The sequence below is a fragment of the Atractosteus spatula genome, chromosome 7, assembly GCF_055471065.1.
Source record: "Atractosteus spatula isolate fAtrSpa1 chromosome 7, fAtrSpa1.hap1, whole genome shotgun sequence".
Taxonomy (NCBI): domain Eukaryota; kingdom Metazoa; phylum Chordata; class Actinopteri; order Semionotiformes; family Lepisosteidae; genus Atractosteus; species Atractosteus spatula.
In genome coordinates, this window is record NC_142712.1 from 18,054,575 (window position 1) to 18,082,291 (window position 27,717).

General features: G+C 38.3%; 1 protein-coding gene across 1 annotated transcript in view; it reads left to right on the plus strand.

Annotated features, from left to right (window-relative positions):
• LOC148830675 (LHFPL tetraspan subfamily member 6 protein) overlaps positions 1-27,717 on the plus strand; it is an 86,998-nt gene that overhangs the window by 53,189 nt on the left and 6,092 nt on the right. Inside the window, exon 3 of the mRNA XM_088920664.1 lies at positions 25,386-25,484. Within this exon, the coding sequence (XP_088776790.1) occupies positions 25,386-25,484 (99 nt within the window). The remainder of the gene's footprint in view (positions 1-25,385; positions 25,485-27,717) is intronic.

Below are 27,717 nucleotides of genomic sequence, written 5' to 3' on the forward strand. Positions count from 1 at the left end.
GAATAAGATCCCAAATGTCGGGACGATGCTGTTGGAAACGCACCACAAAACAAGAGAGATCCAATCATTCTTACAGTAAGTTTCTGAAAACTAAAGACAGAGTATAAATGAGAGTATGGTTCATAGATCAAATGTATCAGAAGGAAATGAAAGGTTTGAAGCAAGCTTAAGTAGTTTTACCAACTCCACCTGAGACACAGAAATTTTAGGACTTGCTGTTCCAGAAAATAGTATTTCGGTGAGGGTGAAGAAGGGGAACAAATGAGAAGCCCTGTAAGAGTGAAACAGATTCCCTCTGGAATATGATGAGTGTGTTTAAAGTGGATGGAGTTTGTATTTGATGTAAAAGCTGTAAATTCAGAGGAGCAGCGCTTCAGGGATTAAACAGTTGCAATTCCTCGATGATCCGTGAAGACTGTGGCATCAATTTAAAGGGATGGCCTTGATACATTCTGTGCTGAAGCTTTCTTGGGTTGCTCTTTGAGGAAGTGGTGTAGGAAACGGCGGTAAATCACTCACTGTCAATTTGCTGAAGAGCAGTGGGACAGAAAGGATGGCTGTCCAAGTCAGCTGTAATTGGTAGTAGAATTAAGAAGGTTTGAAAGTACTGTTTGCGGAGACTGATTGGAAGTAATGGGTGGAAACTTTGAGGTACAACGCCCTGGAAACGATCCGAGGAGTCAACTTAGCGTACAAAGGATGCTGGAATATGATTGAAATGGTGCAGAACTGCCATCAGATGTCCTGATTTAGGTAGAAAGGTGGAGCCTGTAAGTAGTGCATTTTAAAAATTAGCAACTCAGGTGAGCAGAGATGTGAAGTGTTTTTACAATGTGTACTACTGCCTGGTGTAAAAAAGGTTAGAATTGAGGATGATCCCTAGAGACCCAAGAGACCAAATTGTTTTGGTTTTCTCCATGCTGAAGGGAATTTTCAAAAATGCTGAATCGAGACTTTACCGGGGGAGGTGTCAAAGCGTCATTATCACCCAAGAAATGAAAGAAAGATAGGAACCTTGAAATGAAGGAAGATCCAGCGGAGGGCTTGGGAAATTCTGGAGCAGCAGCCAAAGGTGAGATAGACTTAGTTTTGAGGTTGACAGGCATAAATTTAATGACATTAGCAGTGACAGTTATCACAGACCAAATGTTTCAGCCTACAGCTTTGATCAGGTATAGTGTGGTCAATGACTGAGTGCAGAGAAATGGTAGAAATAGGGAGTAGAACACTGGATTCCTGCTGGGAGCAGTTCTGAGGGGCAGAGAGATTGATGATAAGGCATGTTCAGTAAGAATACCTGCAGGTGTCGTTACTTACTAAGGTGTCGTTAGAGGGCTGATTCTGAAGCGAGCAAAGGATGGAGTGGACAAAGGGAGGCAGGGCAAGCAGGCGTCAATGGCCAGGCGGGCTCCTGTTGAGTAGACCCGCATCATGATTACATTGAAGCTGGTGGGCGGCAGCCTGAGATAAAGACAGGATGTGTGAAGAGGTGTGCCAAAAGGTGGACGATGATTCCCATAATGCAGGCTGTGGCAACATTTTGCTTTAACAGAAATGCTTAGTTTTTAGACAAACCGAAAGAAATTAGTGTAATAAGTAGTAGCATACAAGTGATTTTTCTTTATATGTTAAGTTTTTTAGTAAGAAATCAATTTTCAAGACTCACAATGTTTTCAATACAAAGCCTGCATTGAGCCCCTTCTAGTAGAATAAATACACCAGACTGGCCCGTCTTTTCCCTTTGACATAATGTATAATAAATATTGTGGGGAGAGGTTCAAAGGACCCAATACAGACCCCCATCTGCTCCTCTTCAGTGAAAATAGTGAACAAGATCCCAAAATGGAAGGAAACTGAATTCATTATTACATTTACAAAATACACAATTACAAAACTATGCTTTCTGGACACTTTAGGCACAAATGGGGAGAAATTCAGCTATAAATTGAGATATTCAGAACATCCTTTCAAACTCTTGACTCTTTTGTTTGTTTGTTTGTTTGTTTACCTTAGTAATTCTATTGGCAGTTCTCACAGATAGATGAACAAATAATAAATCTTTTTTTTTTCACTCCAACTGACATCCAGTACAGGAGTTTTATTGTTTTGAATGCAAGCAGACTACAACAAAGCTGTGTTTGCTCCCAGTGAGAAATTGTGGTGTCCAAAAATTCACTTTCTGCTGCAATCACTCTTTTTAAGGGCGTTGGTGTGTAAATGGAAAGACAGACTCCAGGCTCTTTTTAATTCAAATAAATGACAAGCCCCACTGCATTCCTCTGCTTTTCACTATCCTGTCTGGTTGACTTCTCTGCTTTCCAGCCCTCAGAAAGGAGGGAGAGGCCAGATTAATTTGCAGTCTTAAAAAGTGAACCGTAACCAATTTCTGGGAAGGCTCGCTGGGTGTTTACATTTTGAGATTCGAGTCGTGGGGCTAGGCTAGACTGAGAAACCTTTTTTCCTCTGTGCCCTACATAATGTCACAGACTCTTTTCTCCCATGAAGAATCTTGGCTCTCAGATCCAGGAATGTCTTTTTTTTTTCTTTGTGCTCCGTGCCTTGGGAAGATGATAAAAAAAAACCTTGATAAACTTCTGAAGCTAGATTCGGAACTTCAGTTCAGTTTTTGAGGCCTGTCAAACTTTGTTTCTGCAGGCTTTGGCAGCAGTGGTGTCAGGAAAAACAGAAACAAAGCAAAACTAAAAGAGAAAACAAAGCAATAATAAAAAAGTAGCTTCCTTGTGATCAGTATAAGCTCTGAATCAATCAGATGTCACCATGGCAGCACTCTCCATGTTTCACAGAGAATCTGGTCCAGGGGGAGTAAAAAACACGCAACAAGACAGGTGCAGAATCTATCATTATCTTGTCTCATGAGACCCAGCTTCCAAGTATTGTTGCTACATGTGTATAATGCATTCTTGCTTTAAATAATATGTACTATATGAATGGCAGCAGTAAAAAAAACAATCAGCTTGGACATCTGCATACATTGCCATACACTGTCATTTGAAAGCATTAAGGATTACGTGATTACATGTACGATTCATAAAAAATCTAAAGTTTTCATGCTGTAAATACTGTTACATATTTCCTTTTAGAGATTATAACTCTTTTAACAGGTGAAATGAGGTAAAGCACAACGTGGATGGTGAATCCCCTGGAGAAGAAAATATAAATAAGGATCACAAATTTTTTAAGCAGTCAGCAGCTTTACAGTGATCACCGGGCCAGCTGTCTGTGAGAAATCACCTATGAAAAAGGTCCAGCTTCCTCATTCATATTTTAATCTTTGGTGGCTGGTGATTGAACGTGCACCATCTTTTTAAAAACAGTTTTTTACGTGCTTTGTATTTTTCAAATGACTTGGAAAATCATCTCCTGTGAATATCTAAACTGTGCAAAGAAGCTGTACACTGGCCTTGTGTGATAATGAGCACTTTCACACTTTAAAGACTTGTCTCCAGAACGTTCTGAAACTCTGACAAACTGTTAATCTAACGGCCGCTGTAAATTAGATCCTTGCACTTCAAAACATTGTAAACTGCCATTTTATATTGCATATTGTAAGGGCAACAAAATGAGCTGTGAGGTGTTTGATAGAATTATTTTATCATGAGAGTTGCAGGTCATGCTTAATTTGAATTTGGTTTTACATAGTAAGCGGAAGAAATAGAGTTCACATTTAAAACTATAACATCTTTCGCACTTGATTATGGCTGTTGCTTCTATAGACATAATGAGTGTAATACAAATTATTTGCCATAGAAGAAGTCATACTGTATCTCATTTTAGGGTTATGGTTCTTGTATAGTTTAGGAGTTGGGTTAATATCACTATGAACACTCACGCACTTGATGTGCCTTTTGGAAGCCTGATTTACAAAAGATTATAAATGCTGTTATAGTTATATACACTATGTAGCTTCTGTGAAGATGAGATGCTGGCTACATAGGATTTCAGACAAATGAAGTGTTAGCCAGTTATATATTCCAAACCACTGATCCAAACTGTTAATAAGCAGCATATGGAGTCACAATATGAAGACTCAAACACATACTGAACTTGCAATCCAACATTCTTTTCGTCCCAGTGGGCAGTATTGGAAAAAATTATAGGAACAGGAAAATAAATTTCCATAATTAAAAATAATTTTAAGAAAACAAGTTTAAGCACAAATCATTTATGATTTACACACAATGCATTATTCCAAAATTTAACATAGACAAATGAAGGTATTGTTCGTGTGATGGGATGTGGGAGCCTTTTAGACACTTTTACTTTAGGGTTTAAAACATCTTATTGTCATGCTGTCATAAGATACATCAATGAAGGACCCCTTGCAACATTCATAATATGGCAGGTGTCCTCAATCCTGTCCCAGTGGAGCAGTATGGCTACAGCAGGTCAGTCTATCTGGGCTTTCAGCAATCTGTATCAACTTGTTATGGTTTGTTTAATTACACCAATTTACGAACTTTTCTAAGCTCTTCAACTGTTGGTGGTTTATAAAACGACTTGGAAAGACAGGCACACTGTCTATCAAGGACCAGGGTCAATTAGGATATGGTTTTGGTGATGTTCAGATCACCAGACTCTGTCATGACATCTTTACTTTCCATCCATCTTCTAACCACTTAATCCAGTTCAGGACCCGTGGGGGTGCCGAGGCCTATCCCAGCAAGTAATGGGCACAGGGCAGGGCAGTCCATCATAGGTCACACCCAGACATGCACACATTAAGATAAGATAAGATCTCTTTATTGGCCATATACAATTTCTTGCACTAGGAATTTGTCTTTTCCCATACCCTGGCTTGCTTTCCATGAGACACACAGGCACACAGACGGAGAGAGAGAAGCTTGGGGTCAGAGAGCAGGGTCAGCCATTTATACGGTGCCCCTGGAGCAGCTGGGGTTAAGGGCCTTGCTCAGGGGCCCAACAGAGTAGGATTCCTCTGTCGTCTGCGGGATTCACACCATTCACACCAGGGCCAGTTTTTCTATAAACCTATTAATCTGCCATCATGTGTTTGGTCTGTGGAGGAAACTAGAGCATCTGGAAAAAAAAAACATGCTATTGCAAAGAGAACATACAAACTCCATGCAGATAGCACCTCAGGTCCAGAATTGAACCCAGGACCCAAGAGCTACAAGGCAGCCATGTTAACCACTGCATCACTGTACTGCCAGTCCTTACTTTCCAAATAGTTCAATATATTGGCTATGCCTGTCATGTTGAAAGATGGGTTTTAACATGGTGCTGATACATATTGTATTACCACCAGCTTTCACCACATATTTCAAATTCTACAGCAGTATCACTGCTTTAACTAATGTAGGCCTTTTGTTGTACTTTCTGATGCATTGCCTGACAATCACCTTGTCAGCATAATATTTATTTTTTACTAAAAAGTTATGTAAATTTTAATTATATACTATGTAATTTGTATTATATGCTCACTTTTTGTATTTCTGTAATTATTTCTAATGCTGTGTTGTTTGCTTCAAAGTGCCACAGTGCAGCATTTTCAGTGCCTGAAGCCTTTGCTAAAAATAGGCTGTTTGGAGAAATACAGTAATCAGTTTCATCAAATAATTGACAGAATTGATGGGAGTGCTTGATTAGTTGCAAACCGTAGGTCTGTAGAAAACAGCAAACCTACATTATTCCAAAGAGGTGGAAACAAAGCGGCTTTAGTGGTGCCCTCATTATTAACCAAAAAAAACAGCACATCCATTCAGGCAGGTGTTATATGGACTCCCCTGCGTCTTTGCATTTATTTGCCCATCTCTCTGAGGGGAGGCAGGTGGTGGGTGGTGTTATGAGACACAGTGCCTTCCAACTGTTCCTCTCAGCCTGAAGGCCCTGTCTGGAGAGACAAAGCCTAACCGAACTGCTCGTCTGGGCAGGGGGAATGTAGATCTTTACAGTGTGCCACCTGTCTTTTGCTATACAGATATTGCCCGACTAGTGCAATATCTAGACCAAAGAGGTCAGACTGAAGGGACCAAAGGCTATATCTAGTTGAGATCTCTCAGCAGTATCAGTTCACCCAGAGCACAGTCGAAAGGCTAAAAATGTCCCTCTGGTGTTTCTCTCGTTACTCAATTATTTCTCTTCCCTGATCTAATGCTGCGATGTATCTTGTTACCTAGTTGATATACGTGATGTATTTGACCTGAAATAGACATGGTCAACCCTTATTGTGTTACTTACATGCACTTCCACCCCTTTTCACACAATGTATATTGTTTCTTTCATGCAAGGGAATAATGGTTTTATTTGAATTCAGTTTACCACAAAACACTTGAATAATTGATCAGGAGACCTTATGCATTGGTTTTACTTTCCTTGTTTAAGAATAAATAAAGCTGTTGAACGTGGTCATGTGAAGAATTCATTATCTTTTCTCCATGAACGCACCATCTGAATGATTATTGCATGCATCTGTAGCGCTTAAAAAGGCTGAATTCATTCTTGTGTTTTTAGCAGTGGCGCACATGGAATTCATGTCCCTTTGTTATAGTCTGTTTCAGTGCCTTTGATCATGATTAGGGAAATACGTAAAGTGCAGTTGATTGCTTGTTGAGGCACAGTTTTTTCAAACTATTTTTGGGTGGTCATTTAAAGTTCTGGTTTTATTTTCAAGTTTCAAGTTAAAATGTAGAAATTATGGTTACACAATTGTGACTATCCACCTGCCCAAATATTTCATTTGAAAGTACCCATTGTAACCAGGTTTGACAACTTTTGTGTACACCTGTTCAACACTGACACATAAGAGTATTTTCCTGTACTTTGTGCTATGAATGGAATGTCTACTGTCAGTAGCCACAATTAACTGGGTAGGTGTCTAATATTTTTGCTGTTACAATTGTAGAAACATCTAATCAAATCTTATGACATCTTGCAACAGAAACAAAAATAAAAACAGAAACAAGGTGCATTGACATATAGTATTCATGTACAACAAAGGTAAAGCAAGTATAAAAGGTGTTAATAAGGTGTTTGTTAAAGACTTTTTTATACCCTATAAAGAAGATAAGTCCTAAGGGCTGTCCCAACTTGTGCAAAGCTTCAGTGCATTCATAAAAATGAGAAATGCTTTAATCACTCAGCTCCAGAATGGATTATTGATCAGGCACATTGTATTTCCCATGACTGTAACTGATCTCCTAAGAGTACAGCACTAAAGCAGTGCTGGTGAAAAAGCTTTGCAGTTGTTCTTTATCATGCAAGTCAGAGAGTCCATTTACCTATCAGCTTTTCTTAGTGAAAGGGCAGTTAGATGGATTTTATTTACCTGTGCAATTCTTTGTGGGAGGAGGGAACTGACAGACTTCTGATGGGTGTACATTCTTCTCTCTTAAATTGTGACTTTGTAAAGATAATAAGAATTCAAGGAAATGGCATGAGAGGAAATTATTTTGTGTTCAATTTTCAGAATGTCCTTCAGAAACATTCATTGAATCTTTTTTTCTGGTTTATAATCATGCATTTTAAATAATAATTCTTCACCTGTTTACTGTAATGTAAAACTGAAATGTCTTCTCCTTCTCTTAGCGGCAACAGCAGTAATAATTACAAGGTTGTAAGTCACTCAGATATGTAAATATATATATATAATAAATAATCTCTTTCTCTGGATATTATTTAAGTAATTTTACTTTTATTATTATAAATTAGATTGACTTTAAAGCTGATATGAGATGTTTAATGTTGAGTTTCAGAGAGTGGTGATTTCAACATCACATCTGCTCAGAAAGCCCTTCTTCCCCCACCCCTCCCAGTCCCATATCCCCTCACAGGGCGCAGAAAATCCCCTGCACCATCCTACAGGATTAGCTTAACCGTTCACAGTGAAACAGCTCCCTATGGAATAAAACCCACGGAGGATTTCTGTGTCAACAGCATTAAACTGAAGGGGATAAAAAATGAAGGCTGTTTAGTATAATGTATTATCAGTGGTGCAGACAGCAAGCACTGGGCTTGAGTAAAATCTGCAGTGCTGGCACTAAAGCCAGGTGCTGGGGGGCCTCCATCTGTGTGGATCTGAAATGTAAAATAAAATCCTGAAGGCTATGCTCCACATGTGCGTGCACAGCAGATCACTCTGACAACAGAAACAAAACAGCATTTTCAAGGTTGTACTGATACGGCCTGCTAGATGAACCCAAGAGTGACCAGCCTAATGGTGTGGGATTAAATTCTCCACTTTTTCAAGAGGCTGTTTCATTTCTAAGTCCTTTCCACTTATGCCTGCCACTAGGCTGGCATCGCATCTGACCCTCATCCTTCATTTTGCAGGTGGTAGGCCCACAAGATGGCCCCACATTGCCTTGTCAGGCTGAGCCCAGCCGGGTTATGTGGGCTGCCCGGCCACCAGGTGCTCGCCGGCGAACGCCACCCCCAGGCCTGACTCCAGGGGCAGGTCCCGGTTACCCTGTCCCAGGCAGGGTACATTCGGTCTTAATTTGTACTGTCATGTCGCTGCCGAGTGCGAAGCGGCTGGGATGAGAATCAGCACCTCCAAGACTGAGGTCATGGTTCTCTCCCGGAAAAGAGTGGATTGCTCTCTCCAGATGCCCAGAACAGCTGCCCTTAGTGGAGGAGTTTAGGTATCTCGGGATCTTGTTTACAAGTGATGGAAGAGGGGAGCGTGAGATCGACAAGTGGACCAGGGCAGTGTCAGCTGTTTTGGTGGCACTGTACCGGTATGTGGGGGTGAAGCGGAAGGCTGAGTTTGAAGACAAGGCTCTCAGTTTACTGACCGATCTACGTCCCTGTCCTCACCTATGGTCATGAGCTGTGAGTAATGACCGAAAGAACGAGATCGCGGATACAGGCGGCAGAAATGAGGTTTCTCTGCAGGGCCGCTGGGCTGTCTCTCTGTGACAGGGCGAGGAGTTCGGCAATCTGGGAGAGCCTCAGAGTAGAGTCGCTGCTCCTCCAGATCGAGAGGAGCCAGTGGAGGTGGTTTGGGCATCTAATTAGGATGCCCCCCGATCGGCTTCCGCTGGAGCTGTTCCGGGCACGTCCCACTGGGCGGAGACTTCGTGGCAGACCCAGGACACGCTGGAGGGATTATATCTCTTGGCTGGCTTGGGAGCGCCTGGAGTTCTGTTGCTGGGAACATGGAAGTCTGGGCTGATCTGCTCGGCTTGCTGCAAACGCAACCCTCACCAGGAAAAGTGGAGTGAAAATGGATGGATGGATGAATGTTTCATTTCTAACTCATTGCCATTTATTTTATTGACCAACGTTCACCTACCAAGGCTGCAGCATTTTTCTTGTTTTCACGGGAAACAGGCAAGATCGCATGAATGATGCCAACTACTTTCTTGACCAGCACACTAGAGATACTTCCACCTGCTATGGAAATGAGCAATGTGAAATTTACCATTCAAATGTGAATGTGTTGAAGGGTCTCCCATGAGTCATATTAGTGCATGATCCACTTCATAAAGGGACCCAAGCACTGCAATGTGTAAAGTCCGAGATCATCAGATGACTAGCCTTGACATGAAATGGAAGCACTTTGGATTATGGGTTGCCACATGTGATTTGTATACACTTTATTGAGCGTCATAATTATATACTATGTATCAAAAAAATGTCACGCTTACTGCAACTGCAATAAATTCACAAAGTTATCAAAACAATAGCTAAATTAGACATTTGCTTCAAGCATGTACACAGCTCATTCAGTGTAATCTGGTTATCATCAATTGAGATAGGGAGGAGAGATAAATCTCACCAGTCTTGCTGAGCTGTTGTGACTCTTCATTTCCCAGATCATGGTCTGTCATGCCTGTAACATGCCTGTAACAATGTGCCAGGTTAGAAATTGCTGGCTGTGAACACCCCGGATGGTGAACAACAGTGTGCTGACTTAGTCCAGCCTCCAGCATACCCATGGCAACAATGATTGTTCTCTTGATAGGTAGGGCATATTGGATCATGTTTGTGTTTTTCTGTTTTGATATTCACCAGGATTGACATACAACAGGTTCAAATCACTTCATTACCAGTGCCTAATCAGCTCAGTAATGATGTGTTTTAATGCACCCGTCAGTCATTAGGTGTGTCATGATCAGTCATGATGGATCAATTTGATGCCAAAAACATTTTATCAATATCCATAAACTGCCTGCATACATTATTTGTCTAGAATACTGTATACAGTATGTTCTGAAATAGAGACATTTCTTTTGTCTCTCATTTCTTTGATTCTCAGTGTATGTATTTTACTGTTTTTGAACAGCATATACAATGAGAAGAATATGCAACTAATAATAATATCAGAATAAACGCTGTGTTGTCTAGGGCTGTACTTTAAATATAGATCAATTGACAATTTTCTTTTCAAATGCACTGTTTTAATGGAACCATGTGCCATTTGTTCTCCATATCATTTCAGAATTCATTTACAGTATTTGTAGATAGAGATGTTGGGTGGCATTCCTTTTTACAACCTATCTCAAAACTGAGTAATGGTTCCTACTGTCCACAGTAAGGTCCAAATCTATGGATCAAATGCTAGGGACTATGTATGTTATCCACAGCAGAAGTCAATGGAAGTGCAAAAGGTTTTCAGAAGGAAATTTCTATTATTCCATTCATTATGAATATATATCCTGTAAGAGGGCTGTAGGTTCACACAAGATGGCAAATATTATCTGAGGTACTAGGTTCCCACGTGGGAAGTACCTGCCATTCTCTGTAACCTGACTAATTGACCTGACAGGACATTTAACTGTACTGTAATTAAATAAATTACAGTGTACTGTAAATAAAGAGCATTGTTTTTTTTTACCTTACAGCTTTGTGTTTGTGAGATCTGCCTATTTAAAATAGGCTACAACACTGTGTCCCCAACAGTGTCATAGACTGTTATTTTATATTGTTCAGGGAAGCCTGCTGATATCGTTCTCCCATGTTGAAAACTAGCTAGTTTTCCATATTAAAATATACTTACTATTTAAAGAATTTCAGACATTCTTTGCCTTCTACAGAACTGTTTCTGGCAAAGCCAAGGTCTTTCTTGGCACAGGCCACCCCAAGAAATTGTAAGTCATGGCTGTCACGTTTTGACTAGTGCTGTCATGACTGCGACCTTTGGCTCATTCTAATGCTGTGACTCATTGTCTCAGGGCTGGACGTTTTGTCTTGCCTTTGTGCTCGAGTTTAGCCTGACAGTGCCTCGACGTTGCTTTTGCTCTTGTGGGCTGTGTCTTGTATGCCACTTTGAGGGCTGTGGAATTTCTTTCCTCTGCACTTGCTCCATTGACGATCTTATTGGCATTAACAAAGCTCATTCAGGTCCTCTGGGCACAAAGGTTCTGCTTCTCTTCTCTGCTTTTCATTTGCCTCCCTCTTTTCAGTAATAAATTGAATGTCATTAAAGGGCAGAGTTTACATTGAGTTGAATTACTGGGCCCCCACTGACAAATACCTAGAGAATGACAAAAAATATCAAAAGGAGTCTCTCACTGGACTCACATGTGAAGGATTCCATAAGACAATATGAATTCAAATTGATTGAAGCAAGTTAACCTGTATAAAACACAACAGACTTCACCATCCAACAACAGATTTTGCACTGAGGGAAAAGTGAAGCCCACAGCTATTATAATGTAGCTCTTTTGGAGTGCCTGTTTGGGCCAAGAGTGGAATAAAATGCAAATAAATCAACAGTGTGTCCATTTTCAGGCACAATACCACAGTGGCAGAGAGACACTGAGATGGACCAATGTTAAGGGAGGCAACAACACGTGTGTGAACTCTTTTTCACTTTTGGATTCCCCTTAACAGCTTTTTCACTGGGGTGGACAAATACCTTTTTGCTTTTTAGGAAAGATGAAGCTTATATGGGCTCCAAAAATTTCAGCTTTATTTACTTCGCAGCCACTGGAGAGCTGGAAGTTACAGGAATACCTACGTACCACCAATAAAGGCATTGTCTCATCAATCAGCAAATTTGTCAATAAACGTTTATGTAAATGCTTAAATAAGCATTCAGTAGTTTGGTTAAACCCCAAAAAAGGGCCAAGACACATGATGCGATTTAGTATGATATATTGGCTTAACTCACCTGGCTGGGAGAATGTCAGTCCGTCTGTGAGGACCCCGAAAAGTGAGTCGGATACTACAATGCACTGGCAGAATGCTTAAGTTACAAAGTTTAAAATAGAATACTGACAGGCACAGTTTGTAGATATTATTAACAAAGGGGGATAGGAAAGTTTAACTGATAACTTTGAAGACAGCCAATGCGACTGGAGAGTCTGTGGTGCAATGATTAGAAGAATATTGTTTTTTTGTGAGGGTGATGAAGGGGTTGTTGAAACATAACTTTTGAACAGAGAGAAGTCAGTGTTAATGCTGCCACATATAGTCCCCCTAAAAAGCAGCAATACAGATTGCAAAACACTGATATGGAATTTGAAAGAGGAATTGGAGATATTTCACGAACCCAAGGATCTGCAGATCATTTCTTCTGTCGGCAGGTATCCAGATAGACAGGTGGGCCGGCGCCACAGGTAGAAACTTGCTGGGGAAAGTTGGGGGTGGCACTGCAACAGGATGCCTGCAGAGAAAGGGAAAAGGGAAGGGATCCATCACTGCTGCTGCCCGAGCTATGACCAGGTCATCTGAGAGGGGACAGTAGTATGTGTACCGGGGCAGTGAAGGCAGTGAATCAGGAGCACCCAGCTCAGTCTGATGGTGACCATGGCAACTGCGAGAGAGGACAGGTATAGAGGACAGGATGGGAGATGGCTCTATGGATGTGGTTGCACTGGAGCTGTTCAGGACAGGCTGAGGGAGAAGGAAGAAGGTCATGGCGACTCAGGCAGGCAGGTCAGTTTCGATGGAGTGTGGTAAGGTTGGACTGAAATGGCTAACTTAGAAAAAAAACATGCTTTTGGAGAACCAAGGTGGGACTGGAGACAGATTTGGCTGCTGGAAGAGTTGTAAGCAGACTGATTGAGGTCGCTGGGAGACTTGCAAGACTGTGTGTACCAGACATAAGGAGCCATTTTTGGAGATGGAGAACTGGATGATAAGAGCATGAAGCCAAGTAGGAGTGATAGCGGATATACTGTAACTTTGAGACTGCAAGTCAAATTTTGAGGCAAATGTCGATTCTATTTCCTCAAGAGGAAAAGGTGTTTAAACTTAAATATTTTAAGGTAGATAATTCGTTGTTGATCATATTTTATCAGTCTTTTAACAACAATCTGCTTTAACCTTTGCAGTGATATGCTGGTTTGGGAATCTGAATCTGAGGAGTAAGGACAAATTGTGTCTTTACTCATTAAAAACGTTTTAAAAATGTTCTAAAGTCATTGGTGCTGATCTTTTAGCCCTATCCCATGTTTTATCAGTTTCGAGTCTTGCAATAAGCATATTCCATCCCAGAGGACCCTTCACACACTTTGTTTAATGGCCAAATTTCCCATTACCAATCATGGCCTCCTAATAATCCCCATCTATGAATTGGCTTCATTACTCTGCTCTCCTCCCCACTGATAGCTGATGTGTTATGAGTGTTCTGGTGCACTATGGCTGCCGCCGCATCATCCAGGTGGATGCTGCACATTGGTGGTGGTGGATGGGAGTCCCCATTACCTGTAAAGCGCTTTGAGTGGAGTGTCCAGAAAAGTGCTATATAAGTATAAGCAATTATTATTATTATTATTATTAATATTTATACCTTATACCATTTATACCTGCGACCATAACCCTTCTCAACAGATGATTCTCTTGCGTGTATATTTGTGTATTGTTTATTTGTATGTTTTTCTTTATATGGTCTGTTTTTCTTTATATGGTCTGTTTTTCTTTATATGCTCTAAAACAAATTATCCTTTCAAGGTAATAAAGACACTTTCTACTCAAAAGTTGTGTTCCTGGAAAATTCAACATCTGAATTGGGATGGAGTTTGATGGCTTGTCAAGTTGGTGGGAGCACTGGAGTTTGGTACTGGTGATGAAAAGGAACATAAATACACTTAAATGCTGTGGAATTAATACAGTAATGACAGAACAAACTTGTAATTTATGTTGCAGTAGCTAGAAGAAGATGTCTTTATGCAGTATGAAATATATCCCTGACAGAAAAAAAAGGAACTTTTATTTAATTTCATGGGTAGCACTAGAAATATGAAGAATCCTTTAAAAGAAGTCATTTAAAATTAAGTAATGTTCCCAGAAGGCTACTTTACTTTGTCTTTTTTTACATTTCCACACTTTGGGTTTTATATTGGACCTAAATCCCGTGTTATTATCCCCTTCTTCGTAAATTACATATTTTGAAGTTTTTCCTCACACTTGGTTAACTGCTATGCTATCAACTGCCCACATGCAGCCCAAGTGACTTTTGTAAACAATCTCTTTGGTGGTTGCTGTGGCAACCAGCTCCTTCTGGGTAAGGGCCTCCCAGTTTCACAAGTGCTGGAATAGCTTTTTGAAAAAAGCAAAAATCTTTAATGCCACTAGTACGCTAGCATTTCCTTTCATGTGATAGAGCCCAGTTGAGCACATAGTTTACTTTAATCTTAATATTTTGAGTCATGAGACAACATTAAAAACTAGAAATTAGAATTGTAGAATTCCTGTGCTGTTTTCATCTTCAGGATCCATATATAAAATAGGATAACTTTTCTAAAATAAGATCTCTTATTACTGAGGTTAAGATATAGCTAACTGAATATCATCATAAAATACATTTTTAATGTATGCTTTAATTGCCGTTTTACCCATCCATTTTGTTTTTTCCAATTCAGGGTCGCAGGGAAGCCAGAGCCTATCTCAGCAAGCAATGGGTGCAAGGCAGTACATACACTACACGGAACACTAGTCCATTGCAGGGCAGACATACATAAATACAGATATGCACACTGACATCAAGACCAGTTTTCTCAGAAGCTGATGATTGCTGTTATTCTCAGTCATTCTGAAAACTAGCAAGCCTTTGATGAAAGTGCTAGCACGTTGTTGACACACACTGTGATAAGCAATGCCAGTGTTATGGCTGAGATGTGTGTACTATTCTGTTTACAAAGCTTGCTGTGGTCTATCATACAAGACACAACATATTTTAAAACTTGAATGAAACTACAGTACCTCCAAAAACATTGGAATAGTGAAATCTGAACTAGGGTTTTTACTAAAAACTATAATTATTTGTAAAGGATATAAATATAAACGATAAGTATATATCCAAAGTTATATTTTTAAACCAATGCATTTTGTTAAACCTCTATATTTTGGCGGAGAAAAAGCTCTTACAAAATTGAATGATAGGTGTCTCTTGGTCAGTTATTTGTTGGTAGGTAATTAGAACTCATAAACGGAGAACAGGAACCTTGCCTTGCCTCAGTGTTCGATGTCTGCAGGCAAAAGTCAAAATGAAAACCAAAATCAACAATATGGAATGTACTGAGGTACAATTACCAATTATTCAAAACCAGATTAGTCAAGAAAACATCAGCAGTTGATTACTGAAAAATTATCCGAGCTGTTAAAGAAAAACCCTAAAACAACTGTCAGTGATATCAGCCTCCAGAGGGTAAGGGTGAAACAAAATTCAAGGGTAAATTCAAAATTCACCTTTTGAATTACAAAAGCTTCACTTAAAGTTGTAAAGCTCTCATGAACACCAAGAGCAGAATAAAAAAGATTTGAATTTGCTCAGAAGTACCTACTGTAGATGAGTTTTAGATTGCATTTTAGAGGGCGCCAAGATAATCTTTTAGCAAAGACTAAAGTGGGGATAAAGAAAGTAACTGTGGATGGTGTAAAGAACACCACCTCAATTTACTCAGAATGATTGTCTCAATACGTATAGCCCCTTAAAATCATTGGGTTGAATTCAAAGTATTTTCTAATACAATCAAATGTGTACATGGCACTACTGAAAATGAAAACATGTGATATTGTATATAATCATTCACATTAATGTCATGAGCAGAAATACAAATTTTCAGACTGTAAAGCTAAAATAACAGTCTTGTCTTTGCTGAACCAATACTTTTGGATGGTACTGTAATAAGTTAGGAAGAGCAATGTAGGGAGGTAGATGAAAGCAAAATAAATGGAAAAATTTATTAATTTTTGAAAATGTTCATATGCTTATTTTGGGGACAAAAGACTCCTACAGTACCACTTACTTTTTTCACTGGGGTATCAACATAAGCATCCAAAATGAGTCCCTTCTTCCTAAGAAAGGTGTACTGAGCTGTTAGAGCTTTTCTAACCTTGATATATTGAAAGTTCTGGTTTCTGCAAGATGAGAAGAAAAAATAAAAAAAAACATTTAGTGTTACTAACTTTTCTAACTTTAAATAAAGTGACAATAATAAGATACATTTTCTGGATCAGGCAGGATGGTTTGATTCAGCTCTTTGTTAGCTACAGTACAGTACACTTTGTAACACAAAGTTACCAAATGCCTAAGTGCTGATAAAGTTTCATACCATGGATCCCATACTGATAAAGCCAGAGATATGAGTGCCTTAAAGTCTGCTGGAAAGGCTTCCAAAGGTATGCATTGTTAAATCAGGGTGGGTGGGATAGAGAAAAGGGTGTGTGACTGGATGTCTGCGTTAGAAGCATGTTTGTCAGTTTCAGGGAAGAGTTGTCAGGGATGTGTGTGTCTGTATTGTGGAGAATGCAGTATCACAGTGTGATTGAGAGAGTTTTATACATGTAGCCTTGCCAGTTTAAAACCACACCATCGAAAACAAAAATTATCCTAAATGCAACAAAATACTATGCATGAAACAGAGCAGGCACAAACACACTCAGACACAGGAGCTTCATATTTCTGCATCAAACAGAGCCTTAAAGGAAAGAACACTAATTTGTATAATAAAGATGCAGAAAGAATGTGGAAAATTGCAGTGTTACTATTTTGTTGGAAAGTTTAAAATATAAGTGATTGATACACATTGTGTACCTTCACACAGGTGGTTTGTTTTTGAGGGAAAGCTGGGCTGTTTATAACATATAAGTAAAGGAGCTGTTTACTTGTTACCTTGATAGGACAATTACACCTACAGCTCTTTTCCATGACAATTCCATGGGAATTTAATTTCTTTTTCCCTGAGTGCTCTGTTACCCCAGGAGGCAGGCCCTCAGACATAGAAGAATGTGCATTTGATTTGAGAAGCTTAGATGTTGAATGAATTAGGCACCGCCTCCCAGCTTAATAAATCTGCAGCAAATACATCACATTAAAAAAGAGCACTCTTTGTCTTCAGACATCAGTCTTCAGACATCAGACTTCAGACTTTTCATGGGTGACAGAGACAGCTAATGAGGGCAAGCCGTACGGAATTACTTCTGCAACTCAAGAGCAAAATCCAAATTCCAGGGACCCGCAAACAGTCCAGATTTGTGCTTTTCCAGCTCCCTTACTATGGTACATAATGAATAATTCCCTCAGGTTCCAGATGAGATGAGTAGTTAAATCTAACTTAAAAAGCTGATTAAACAAAATGATTAACCCTTTGGGGCAGCACAGTGGCACAGTGGTTAGCATTGCTGCCTGGGTTCAGTTCCTGTCCTGGGGTCCTATCTGCAAGGCGTTTGTACTGTATGTGTTCCCTTTGTTCGTGTGGGTTTTCTCCCACAGTACTCCCTCAATTCCTACCACAATATACTGGAAAATTGACCATGGTGTGAGTTGTGTGTGTGTTTCTGTCTGTGTGTGCCCTGTGACGGACTGGTGTCCCATCCAGGCTGTACCACAGATAGATAGATAGAAGATAGACTTTGGCTTCCCCACAACCCTGAATTGCATGAAGCATGAAGCAGTTGGAAAATGAATAGATGGATGGATAGCTCTCTTGCTGAATGCAACATCTAGACCACAAACAGTTATTTGGGACTGGAGCTAAGAAATGCAGACTTAGAGAACACTTAGGATAGGGATAGACAAATCCAGTCCATATGTTTTGCATTAATTTTTCAATTAACAACAGGTTACCAAAACAACATTTTAATCTGAAATAATTAGTTCAACTAAACAATTAAGATAGGAGTTGGATAGAAAAGTATTAGACCCTTGAGAATGAGAGCCGTCCATCCCTAATTTATTGTAGGAGTTAGTCTGTATAACTGTAACTTTTGAGTTTTGAGTGAATGTTGTATGATGCCACACTGCAAAAACAGAGGTAAGAATTGAAATTCAGCATTTCCCTTGTAAAGTAATCTGTGTAGTCTCCTAGAGTTAAGCTAGCAATGGATATACCATGTAAATCAAGAAAGGTTACAAATAAAAAAAGATTAATTACCTCATCATACTCATTTGGCTACTAGTAGCTAATTGATCTTCATCCAGTTTTTTTTGAAGGACCTAAAACAATCTGTTCCAGAAACATAAAATAACAGTTTGTTTCAGTCCTATATGCATGCCCTCTTAGTTTAGGGAAGGATATATGTTAAGCAGCCTGGAAAACAGACAAGGTATTTAGTTTTAGCTTGTTTGCAACACTGGGGTCACCATTTAGAAGGCAGTATTTGACTGCCAAAGCTTCTGCTTCTTTGTCAAAATATCACTGGTTTGCCTGTTGAAACATGGCAATGTCGAGCAGCTGTTTGCTGTACTCTCTATTTTACGTGGCTGATTGGCAGTTTTGCATCAGCATAATTTACAACAAGCATCATGTTGTTAGTTCATGTATGTAACCCTATTCTGGAGCTGGCAACAGAGCTACAGTAACTACATCCGAATGGATGTCTGGGATGTTATGGAGTGATTGATCAAGAAGGGAGGTGATGGATGGTAACAGTGTTCTTTGGAGAAATTAGAAGAAAATATATTAATATTGCAACAAAAACTAATAGAACTTCAATAGGAAAAACATCTTCAAAAGCATAGTAACGTACTTAATATATGAAAAAAATATTCAATTGTTCTTTCCCTTCCAATGTGGTCCCATTTTCTTGCACTACTGTGTATACAGGATTTTTAAAGTCAATGTTTTTAATCAAAACGTGAATACTCAGATTGAACACTTTTATGCTTAAGAAGTTAAACGTCAGCAAAAACTGCAGAAAATCAAAAATTATAATCCATTGATTGAATAAGCATTCACATTTCTGAGTCGACAATTGGTGGAGCCTTTGGTAACTGGTAGTCCTTTCCATCAAGTCTCTACCAATTTTTACTTTATGGTACTCCAGTAAATTTTTCCATCCTGTTGGGGTACTGAAAGTCATGTTTTTAGATATGTATCTAAAGTAGTCATTATGTTAACTAGACATTTTTTTTGTGATTGTGATTGAAAACATATGTATGTTAGGACTCTCCTTGAGTCCTAGTTTAATTAATAGAACCACTTATTTGCTTAATTGAGCCAAATGAAGATATTAACAGGCCTTGGGACACCGATGAAATAAACACACCAGTCCATAGTATTTGTGTCTTAAATAAAACATTAAATGATTGGTCTCCTTGTGAAACCAAGTGACAAAATGGAAGGAAAGGGCTCTGTTATCCTTCTGTAATCTGTGATCTCTGTAATCTCCGTAATCATCTGCAAAAAGGCATATTGTGGATTTTAACATGCCCATCTGATAACTTCTGAATAGTTTTTAGATACAAAGAAAAACAGACTGGGAAAGTTGCCAAAAGAAAGAAACGATTGTGTGTTAACAATTCAAACTGCATTAATACACCATCTACTATCAACTCAACTGTTTAAACCTGCAATAATACCTACCCTATACTTATGGAAAGTGGGAAGCATTTCCATTTTGAGATTTATTCAATTGTGTTATCTTGCTTTACTGTTAGCAAAATGCAATTATAGGCAGAGGAGACATGGGAAACACAACTCCCAGTCAGAGATGTGCTCACACAGAGCTAACTGCCCGTATCTTCCTGATGTAGCATTTGTGCAACACTGCTGAACTGTAGTGTCTGAAATGATGCTGCTCAGAAGGCAAGATGTTATCTCAATAGATTTGTTCCAGTTGAAAGTGATTATTAAATTAAACATAAACAACCGTGGCTCATAAAGAAAGTGATTCAGTAAATCGGGCAAGTTTTCCCGCATGCAAAAGCATACAAGAATTTGGATCGGGGACCAATAACATTGGAGTATTCGACTCTGTTGCTGTCTGTAAAGCAGAGGTCTATCAGCCAGATGGAATGTAGATAGCAGCCTGTAAAAAAGAACTAAAGCAACCCATGAAGGTAGTCAGTCTTTTGATGGGATCATGGTGACGCCAGCCTCTTATCACTGTAGTATAAATAGCACTGGAAGGGTGAAGTAACTCAGCATGGAAAATCTACACTTGTACACATTCTCTTCCTTGTCAGGCAGCAACCCCCCCCCACCTCCTGCTATCACCACACATATGTCCAATATGGTGGCTTATTGTGTTTCAGAAATCTCTTCCCCCGTTTTCCACATCAAGACAATTTGCTAACGGGCATGTGACCATTTTGATTTCACAAAAATTAGAAGGAAAATACGACAACATGCACTGATCAGAAGCAAACTGTGGTGGTCCTGTTTTGAAATGCAATGGGCACGTTTGATGAAGGGCCCTAATCTCTAATAAAACCATTTTAAAAATGCAGCATGACCTGTGCTGTACAGGGAAACAAAAGACAAAATATTTTCTTAGTTTAGTTAGAAGAGTGATCTTTTGTACTTTATTGCATGTTTTTAGCATTTATCATTAAGCATTTTCCTTGGTTTACAAATTAAATCTGGACACAGCTGTTTTACTTAATGCCTAGTCGCATCATCTTTTGTGTATCTGTTTGTCTGCAAACAATCTAATGTCTAATTTAGCTATTGTCTAGTGCTCACCAGCTGGCCAGCAAATATAACTAACGAGTAAGAGAAAAGCTTATCATTTAATAATGCACAGAGAGCTATATCATGTTCTGTAGAGGCAGTCAAAGCCTGATTGCGTACTAATACTAGCACCAACGGAATAACTACACGTTTATTTTTCATTTCTTTTGCAGCACCATGTATGTGCAGTTTCTAAAGCAAAACCAGTGACTCTTAAAGCTATTCTTGGCTCCCATCTTTTCAAGTCCGACCCGCGGGGCTGTAGCAGGATATCAAAGAGATGCATCCCAGCCTTTGTTTTACTTTCTGTACTGGAGGAAATTAAAGCCAATTACATGCTTCTTTATCTCCCACCAGAACTCGGGACTTGAAAGAGAATTTCTTATTTCGTTTAATATTCATCGTGAATATATTATTCCAGTTGCAATACTCCCAGTCTTAACAGCTACAAATTTGTTAGGGTATGCGTGCTATCTGATTATATAAGTCAGCCTGTTTTATCTCTTCTGCTGGAGTCATAAGTTGCACAGCAACACGCAATTTTACATTTGTGTGCTTGCACCACTAAAAATCTTTTTTTTTTCCCCAGTAATGACTATTTGATCTTTTATGAGATCTTTTATATTGCTCTGCAGAATAGGAGAATGTCCTCCTATCAAAACAAGATACCACTGCAGCATCACTACAGCAGTTGGGATGCATTTTTAGTTTAATTTTATCCTGTGCTATTTGTCACATGACTGAAATGCCTGTTAGATTGTTGAACACATTTCTGTATAATGCAGGAAAATGAAGTACTGCTGTGCAGTACTTTAATAGAAATAGACTATATAGATTTTGAAGCACCGCTTTGTGTACACCTTTGAATACTATAATTGTGCAAAAATATTATGGGGTATGCACATTACTACAATAACAATAAATATATAGAAATTCCATGGATACAGTTAACAGTAATAAAGAGTTAAAACTTATAAGAATGCATTGAACTGTGTCTATGTATAGTATAAGCTGTAAAATCATAGCTCTTCTCCTTCTCATCCTTATTAACATTTGTGGAGATAAACATACTCCAGAAATGTACATAATATTGAAATGTATATTTTTGCTAAATACACTGACACATAATGTACAGTAGATTAAAAAAAACAATCATAAACCATTTTGGGCACTTTCCAGAAAGGTGTGTTTCAAGAATTAGAAGAATTATCTGGATAGTTGTTCAAGTTGTTCATCTGGTTTCTTGTTCATTACAAAGGTTGTACATTGAAAAAATATCTTACTTCATTTATAGATAGTGTGACACACTTTTTTCTTTAGTTAGAGCCAATGTGATTGCACTGTCCCTTGGAATATGTATTTGAAGCTCAATAAAGTTTTTAAAAACTCTTGTGTTTTGATCTGGTTTGTCTTTTCACCTATTTTTTATTTCAATTCTATTTCATTTTCATTAAGTTTTAAAAAGCTGTTAGTTTGATGGGGCTATTATCTGTGTTGAGAATTCATTTCTGTGCTCACTGTCTATGTCTCTTGGCATTTGTAGTTTAGTGTCACCAGCCTTTATTACTGTTAACAGGTTGTTTGCTTCAGTAGTAAAGCAGTAAAGAAGCTAATTATTAACACATTCTTGCAAAGTTCTGTGATGTTTGGTGCTATGGACCAGTCTTTCACATTTACTTGTATGTAACACACTACCCAAGCCTCTGTTGATGCACATTTTCTGAATTTAGCCCTCAGAACACCTCTTTGGCAGAAGAATATGTTTATTTTTCTATATTTGTTGAAAATCTATAATGCCATTAGTTGGACCCCTAGTTAGAACCCTAATTGCTGACTTATCATGGAGCCTATTTTGCAAACCGCACAGATGCTCAACTCTGGATTCTGTACCAGTTCTCCTATTTGCCTCTGAATTAATTCCTTGCCTTATCTGAGTTTCCTTTAAAAGGAGAGCATGTGACATGAATAATCTATTCCTACAGCCCTGTTATCTGAACTTCCTTCCTTGCTCATGGACGATAGCTAAGGGAGAGGTAAATTGAAAAGGATTAGGCTAATGTGTCCGTAAAGCCACTTACCAACAGACCTTTTGGGCACTCTCCAGAAATGAGAGCTTGAGTTATTAGTCTGTAGTGCCACAGCTGGCAGGAGCACAACAGTATCGCTATCATTGAACCCTCATAACACAGATTAAGCTCAATAATGGTTTAACTGTGCACAGACCCACAGACAGCTTTGAGGTAAACCCTATCAGGACTTTATGATAAGCTAATGGATACAGGCAGAGATTATAGGCAGCTGTTAGGTGCTACTAACAAACTAATCTCAAATTTAAATCAGGCTTCTTTAATATTCAGTGATGTACTGGCATATTATTTGAGTCGTGCTTATTTAAATTTGTAGTCACACAGCTGTAAGCATTTCATTAGTGTTAACAAACAGTGAGCCTACAGGAATGCAAGGCAGATGGGGGAACTGTCTGGTATAAGTGGTCACAAGCAGGGAAAATCTCTAAGCTTTTAAAAGGCATCCTCAAGGTTTTTTTGTGTGTGTGTCATGAGTACATTATTGAAAATAATTTTCACATCTGGCTCAGACATTTTAAGTGGGATTGTGAAAACAAACAAAAATAAGACTATAGTTTTAAAAAACTCTAATAACTAATCCAGGGAAATCTGTAAGGGTTAATGTTTCTTTTGTTGTATTTATCCTGTCAAAGACAAATAAGCATGTTGGTATGATCAGTGACACATAGTCACTATTCTAATGCTTACCTTGAAATACAAAAGAGTTTGTCTGTTACAAAAAAAACAAAGTTTTTTCTAGTGATCTTGAAATCACTTCTCCCATTCTGACAGAAGTGAGTTTTACCTCAAAGACAATAACTGTTTCAGCAGTCACTGAGCAAAAGAGAAAATTTATGGCTGAAATGGTAGGTTTATAAACGTCTTTATTACATACTGGATGGGGGATCCCTGTAATGTTGCAATTTTAGGTTTTCATTTTGACTTCTTTCTTGAGTGGCTTCTTCCTAAAGCAAATGCCAGGGCTTATATTTGTAATGTCACACAGCTACATGAATCAGTTCTCTGTGGACCTTTTGGTAATGACAGGTGGAGAGACCATTGTCAGCCTGCTGTGTGATGGGGTTGGCTTTGAAAAATGGGATTCTTTTGTTTTTTAAAACAGCATAATGCTGGCAGAATTATCTTTTTTATGCTATTCAGTGATGGGAGCTTTTACATTGTAAAAACAGACCAAGCTTCATATACTGTAGTTAGGATAGAAGAGTTTTCATTTAGGTGCACATGGAACAACCCAATTAATATCATTATAAGCAGGCTCCAAGGATCCAAAAAGCCTTCAATAAAGCCTGGAATTTGGTCAGGAAGCATTAACAAGCAAAACTGTGTTATACTCTTGAATCAATTAAATCCCATACAGGTCTCGTGCCAAGATCGCTTTTAAACAACGCTCATTTTGAACAGAAATAATATGTCCAATCTTATGAAAAATATGCTTTACGGAAACAGTCTAGACATGCTCTAAAGGAGCCAGTTAAAGAAATTATGTCTACAAATTTAACCACAGAACAATACAAAGCTTGTAAAGAGAGACTGCATCACCCGTCATAATCCTTAAATTTAATGCATACACAGCAAAACAATTAAAGGACATAGCCCAGATATTGTCAAAATGTCATTTTTTTGGATGAAAGACTAACTGTCTTTTCATTTAAAAGCTTTCTAAAGCTATCAGAACATCCTAGTCACATGGAGTCTCATACATCGCTTACATGTCTCATACATGTTTTTTAGGTTTATACTTAGGGTCGGGTTAAGTAAGTAGTGTACTGTATGTGTTTTAGGGGAATAGAGCAAAGGTGTAGATACATTCCTTTGAAAAGGTTTTAAATGACAAATTGAAAATGTGCCTGTGATCCAACTGATAAGCACATATATATATTTAGCTCATTTTTTTAATTTCAGTATCACAAATTCTGTTGATTATGCTCTTCCAAAACACTTTTGTAATCTTGTTGACTAAGGCATTTGATTATAAAACATCTCATGCCAGAAAGTGTTCCTCTGGAATGGAGCCACAAAGCTCATAACCTGCTCAAACAGGAAAACAAAGCTGTGCATCATGGCTGTGCAGCATGAACAAGCTCTTGAAAAGTACCTTGTCTACACTTCTGATCACCTCCATGTCATTAGACATCTCACTATCTTTTTTAGCCTTTTATCCATAAGCCACTCTGTAAATAGTATACTACAGGGTCTAAGTGAACAGCATGATCATGAAACAAGGTTTTATTTGTAAGAAAAATTGGTTTAATAAAACTTATCCTCATATTTAATACATAATCTTGGTCTATGACATCAGTACTGCAAAAGGTTTAACACGATACGTATTATTATGTATATACAGTAAATATATATACAGTATATATACTGCAGTTTTTAAATTGTACCTTCCACTATCAGTGATCATGTCCAGCTACAGTAACCAGTAATTCAGGATTCAGAAATACTGATGACTTTCTATTGTGTTTCGCAGGCCTGCTGATTGGCTCTGGCTGTGCTCTCTATCCCCTGGGTTGGGACAGTGAAGAAGTGCGACAGACCTGCAGTAACAGCTCAGACCAGTTTGAGCTCGGTAAGAAAGTTACACCTTTTCCTCAGCTGAAGCTGAGATAGCTGGTCTGCCTCAAGCATGTGTAGATATATGTTTTGCTTTGCAAACAGTCATTGGAAAATTACAATGGTGAAAAAAAGAGTGTTTTTGTTTTAAATCTTTTCTTACTAAACATAAACTGATATTTCTACTGACCTTGTCATTATTCAAATGACCAATATTGTTTTTATGTCCCACCTCATCCAATATGCATAATATTCAATATGCAATATAGTCTTCAGATTGACTTAGAATTGCTCTGAAAGTTTCAAAAAGCAATAATATAATCATTGTTTGTTTAATTTTTTTTCAAATTCCTTAGCTATAAACCAGAAATTATATTTTCCAAACGACAAGTTATATTATTGCCATGGTAGTTTGTTTAGTCATTTATTGATTTTAAAAAGATCATTATATTTTTGTTCAGGAAACAGAAAAAACATATCTAGCCAAAAAGCTTTGAAAATCACCTAGTAAACTTCTACACACAACACAGGCAGTGCACCACAGTCACAATTGAAGTTAAACTGCCAGCCAGCAATTGGAGTTTGGCAATTATATGTGTAGATATGCCTAGCATGTAAAAATACATTTTCCTGAGAGCTTTACAAGAAAGCCAAATATCATAAAAGCATACAGTATGTGCAGAAACCAATAGACATTAGATTATTATTTTTTTATTTTACTTAAGAGCTCCAATTCTGAGTTTAGCTAATGACCAATATTCTATAGCTTTTATAGCATTGATCAATTTAAAATTACTCAATGCTGCCCTGACTTTCTGATTCAGTTCAAGAAAGGGAGCAGCCTTCATAATTTGTCTTCTGGAGCAGGTGTTTGGAGAAAAGCCACTTCCTATCGCTCAGCTCCAAAATTAATGAACCCAAGAAAGTGTTTTTTGTTTACCATTTTCTTCGGTTGATAGCTTTGGTTTCTTACAATTTTTCAAGCATTCAACAACATTTTGAAAGTAGATTCAAATACTTATATTTGAGAGGTGACTAATGACTTGCAACCTGAACTGCGATCACAAACCTTCCTAACATTTAAAACATACAATAGTAACCTAATTTACACTTTGCATGATTCCTTTATGCACAAAAGCTGTGTATGATTATTACACACTAGCATATTTGTGAAGTAGGCTGGCTCATGGTTTGATTTTACAAAGAAGGTAGAGTCAAAAAAGGGGACAATGCCTTCAAAATGCTCTTCCACTTAATCACTCTGACGCAACTCAAACGTTGCTGATGTCGGTGATAGACAGATATAATTGTATTGTACAACCAAAAAAAGAAATGTGTCTTTGGCATCACCATACAAAACTACAAAAAACAAATAACACTTAACATAAAATACGTACACATTAAAAACAAATGATATTCTAGCCATGCAACAATACATGCACACACATCTCACTATTACATATACAGTATTACACTATCATTACATTAAACTGATGTCCTGTAATTTTCATACAGGAAACGGTCACTTAGCTGCATTTAATATACTGATTGCACATGGAACAAAAGATTTCTCGTATACATTTTTCTTGGCCACAGGCACTCTAAAACACCTCCCTGAAGGTAGCAGTTGGAAACAGAATGAAGAGGGTGGGAGCTGTTTCTGTGGTTAACCAGTTATTTTGCTAGCAATATTAACAATTCTAGCCAATTTTCCCTTACTCTTAATACTCAGGCTACCATACTTCACCATGATACCAAAAGTAAGGATGCTTTCTACTAACACTCTATAAACCCTCTCTGAAACATTTTTACTCACTTCAAACCCTTTCAACTTCCTGATCAAAAATATACACTATCTTTTTTAAAAATGCAATTGGTATTCTTTGAATATTTCAAAGTTTAAATATTCATCTGTTACTGTTCCTACTGAAGGTATTTGAAACACTGAACAACCATAACAGAGTTGACAATCTAACTTATTGCTGTCACAAGTAGCCAGTTTTTGGCTTTTATCAACATTAATATGAAGCAAGCTTAACTGACACCACCTTTCCTGTTTAATTATCTCTTCAAAGTAATTCTCCACCTTTTCTCTATCATCACCAGGAAACAATCCTACTAGGGTCATACCAACTGCATAAATGGAAATAACATTTTGTATAAATGGAAAATAGTAAAAGTGACAAAACACAGCCCCGGGGAACACCGGTATTTAGAAAATAATCATTGGAAAATATGTTGTTCATGTG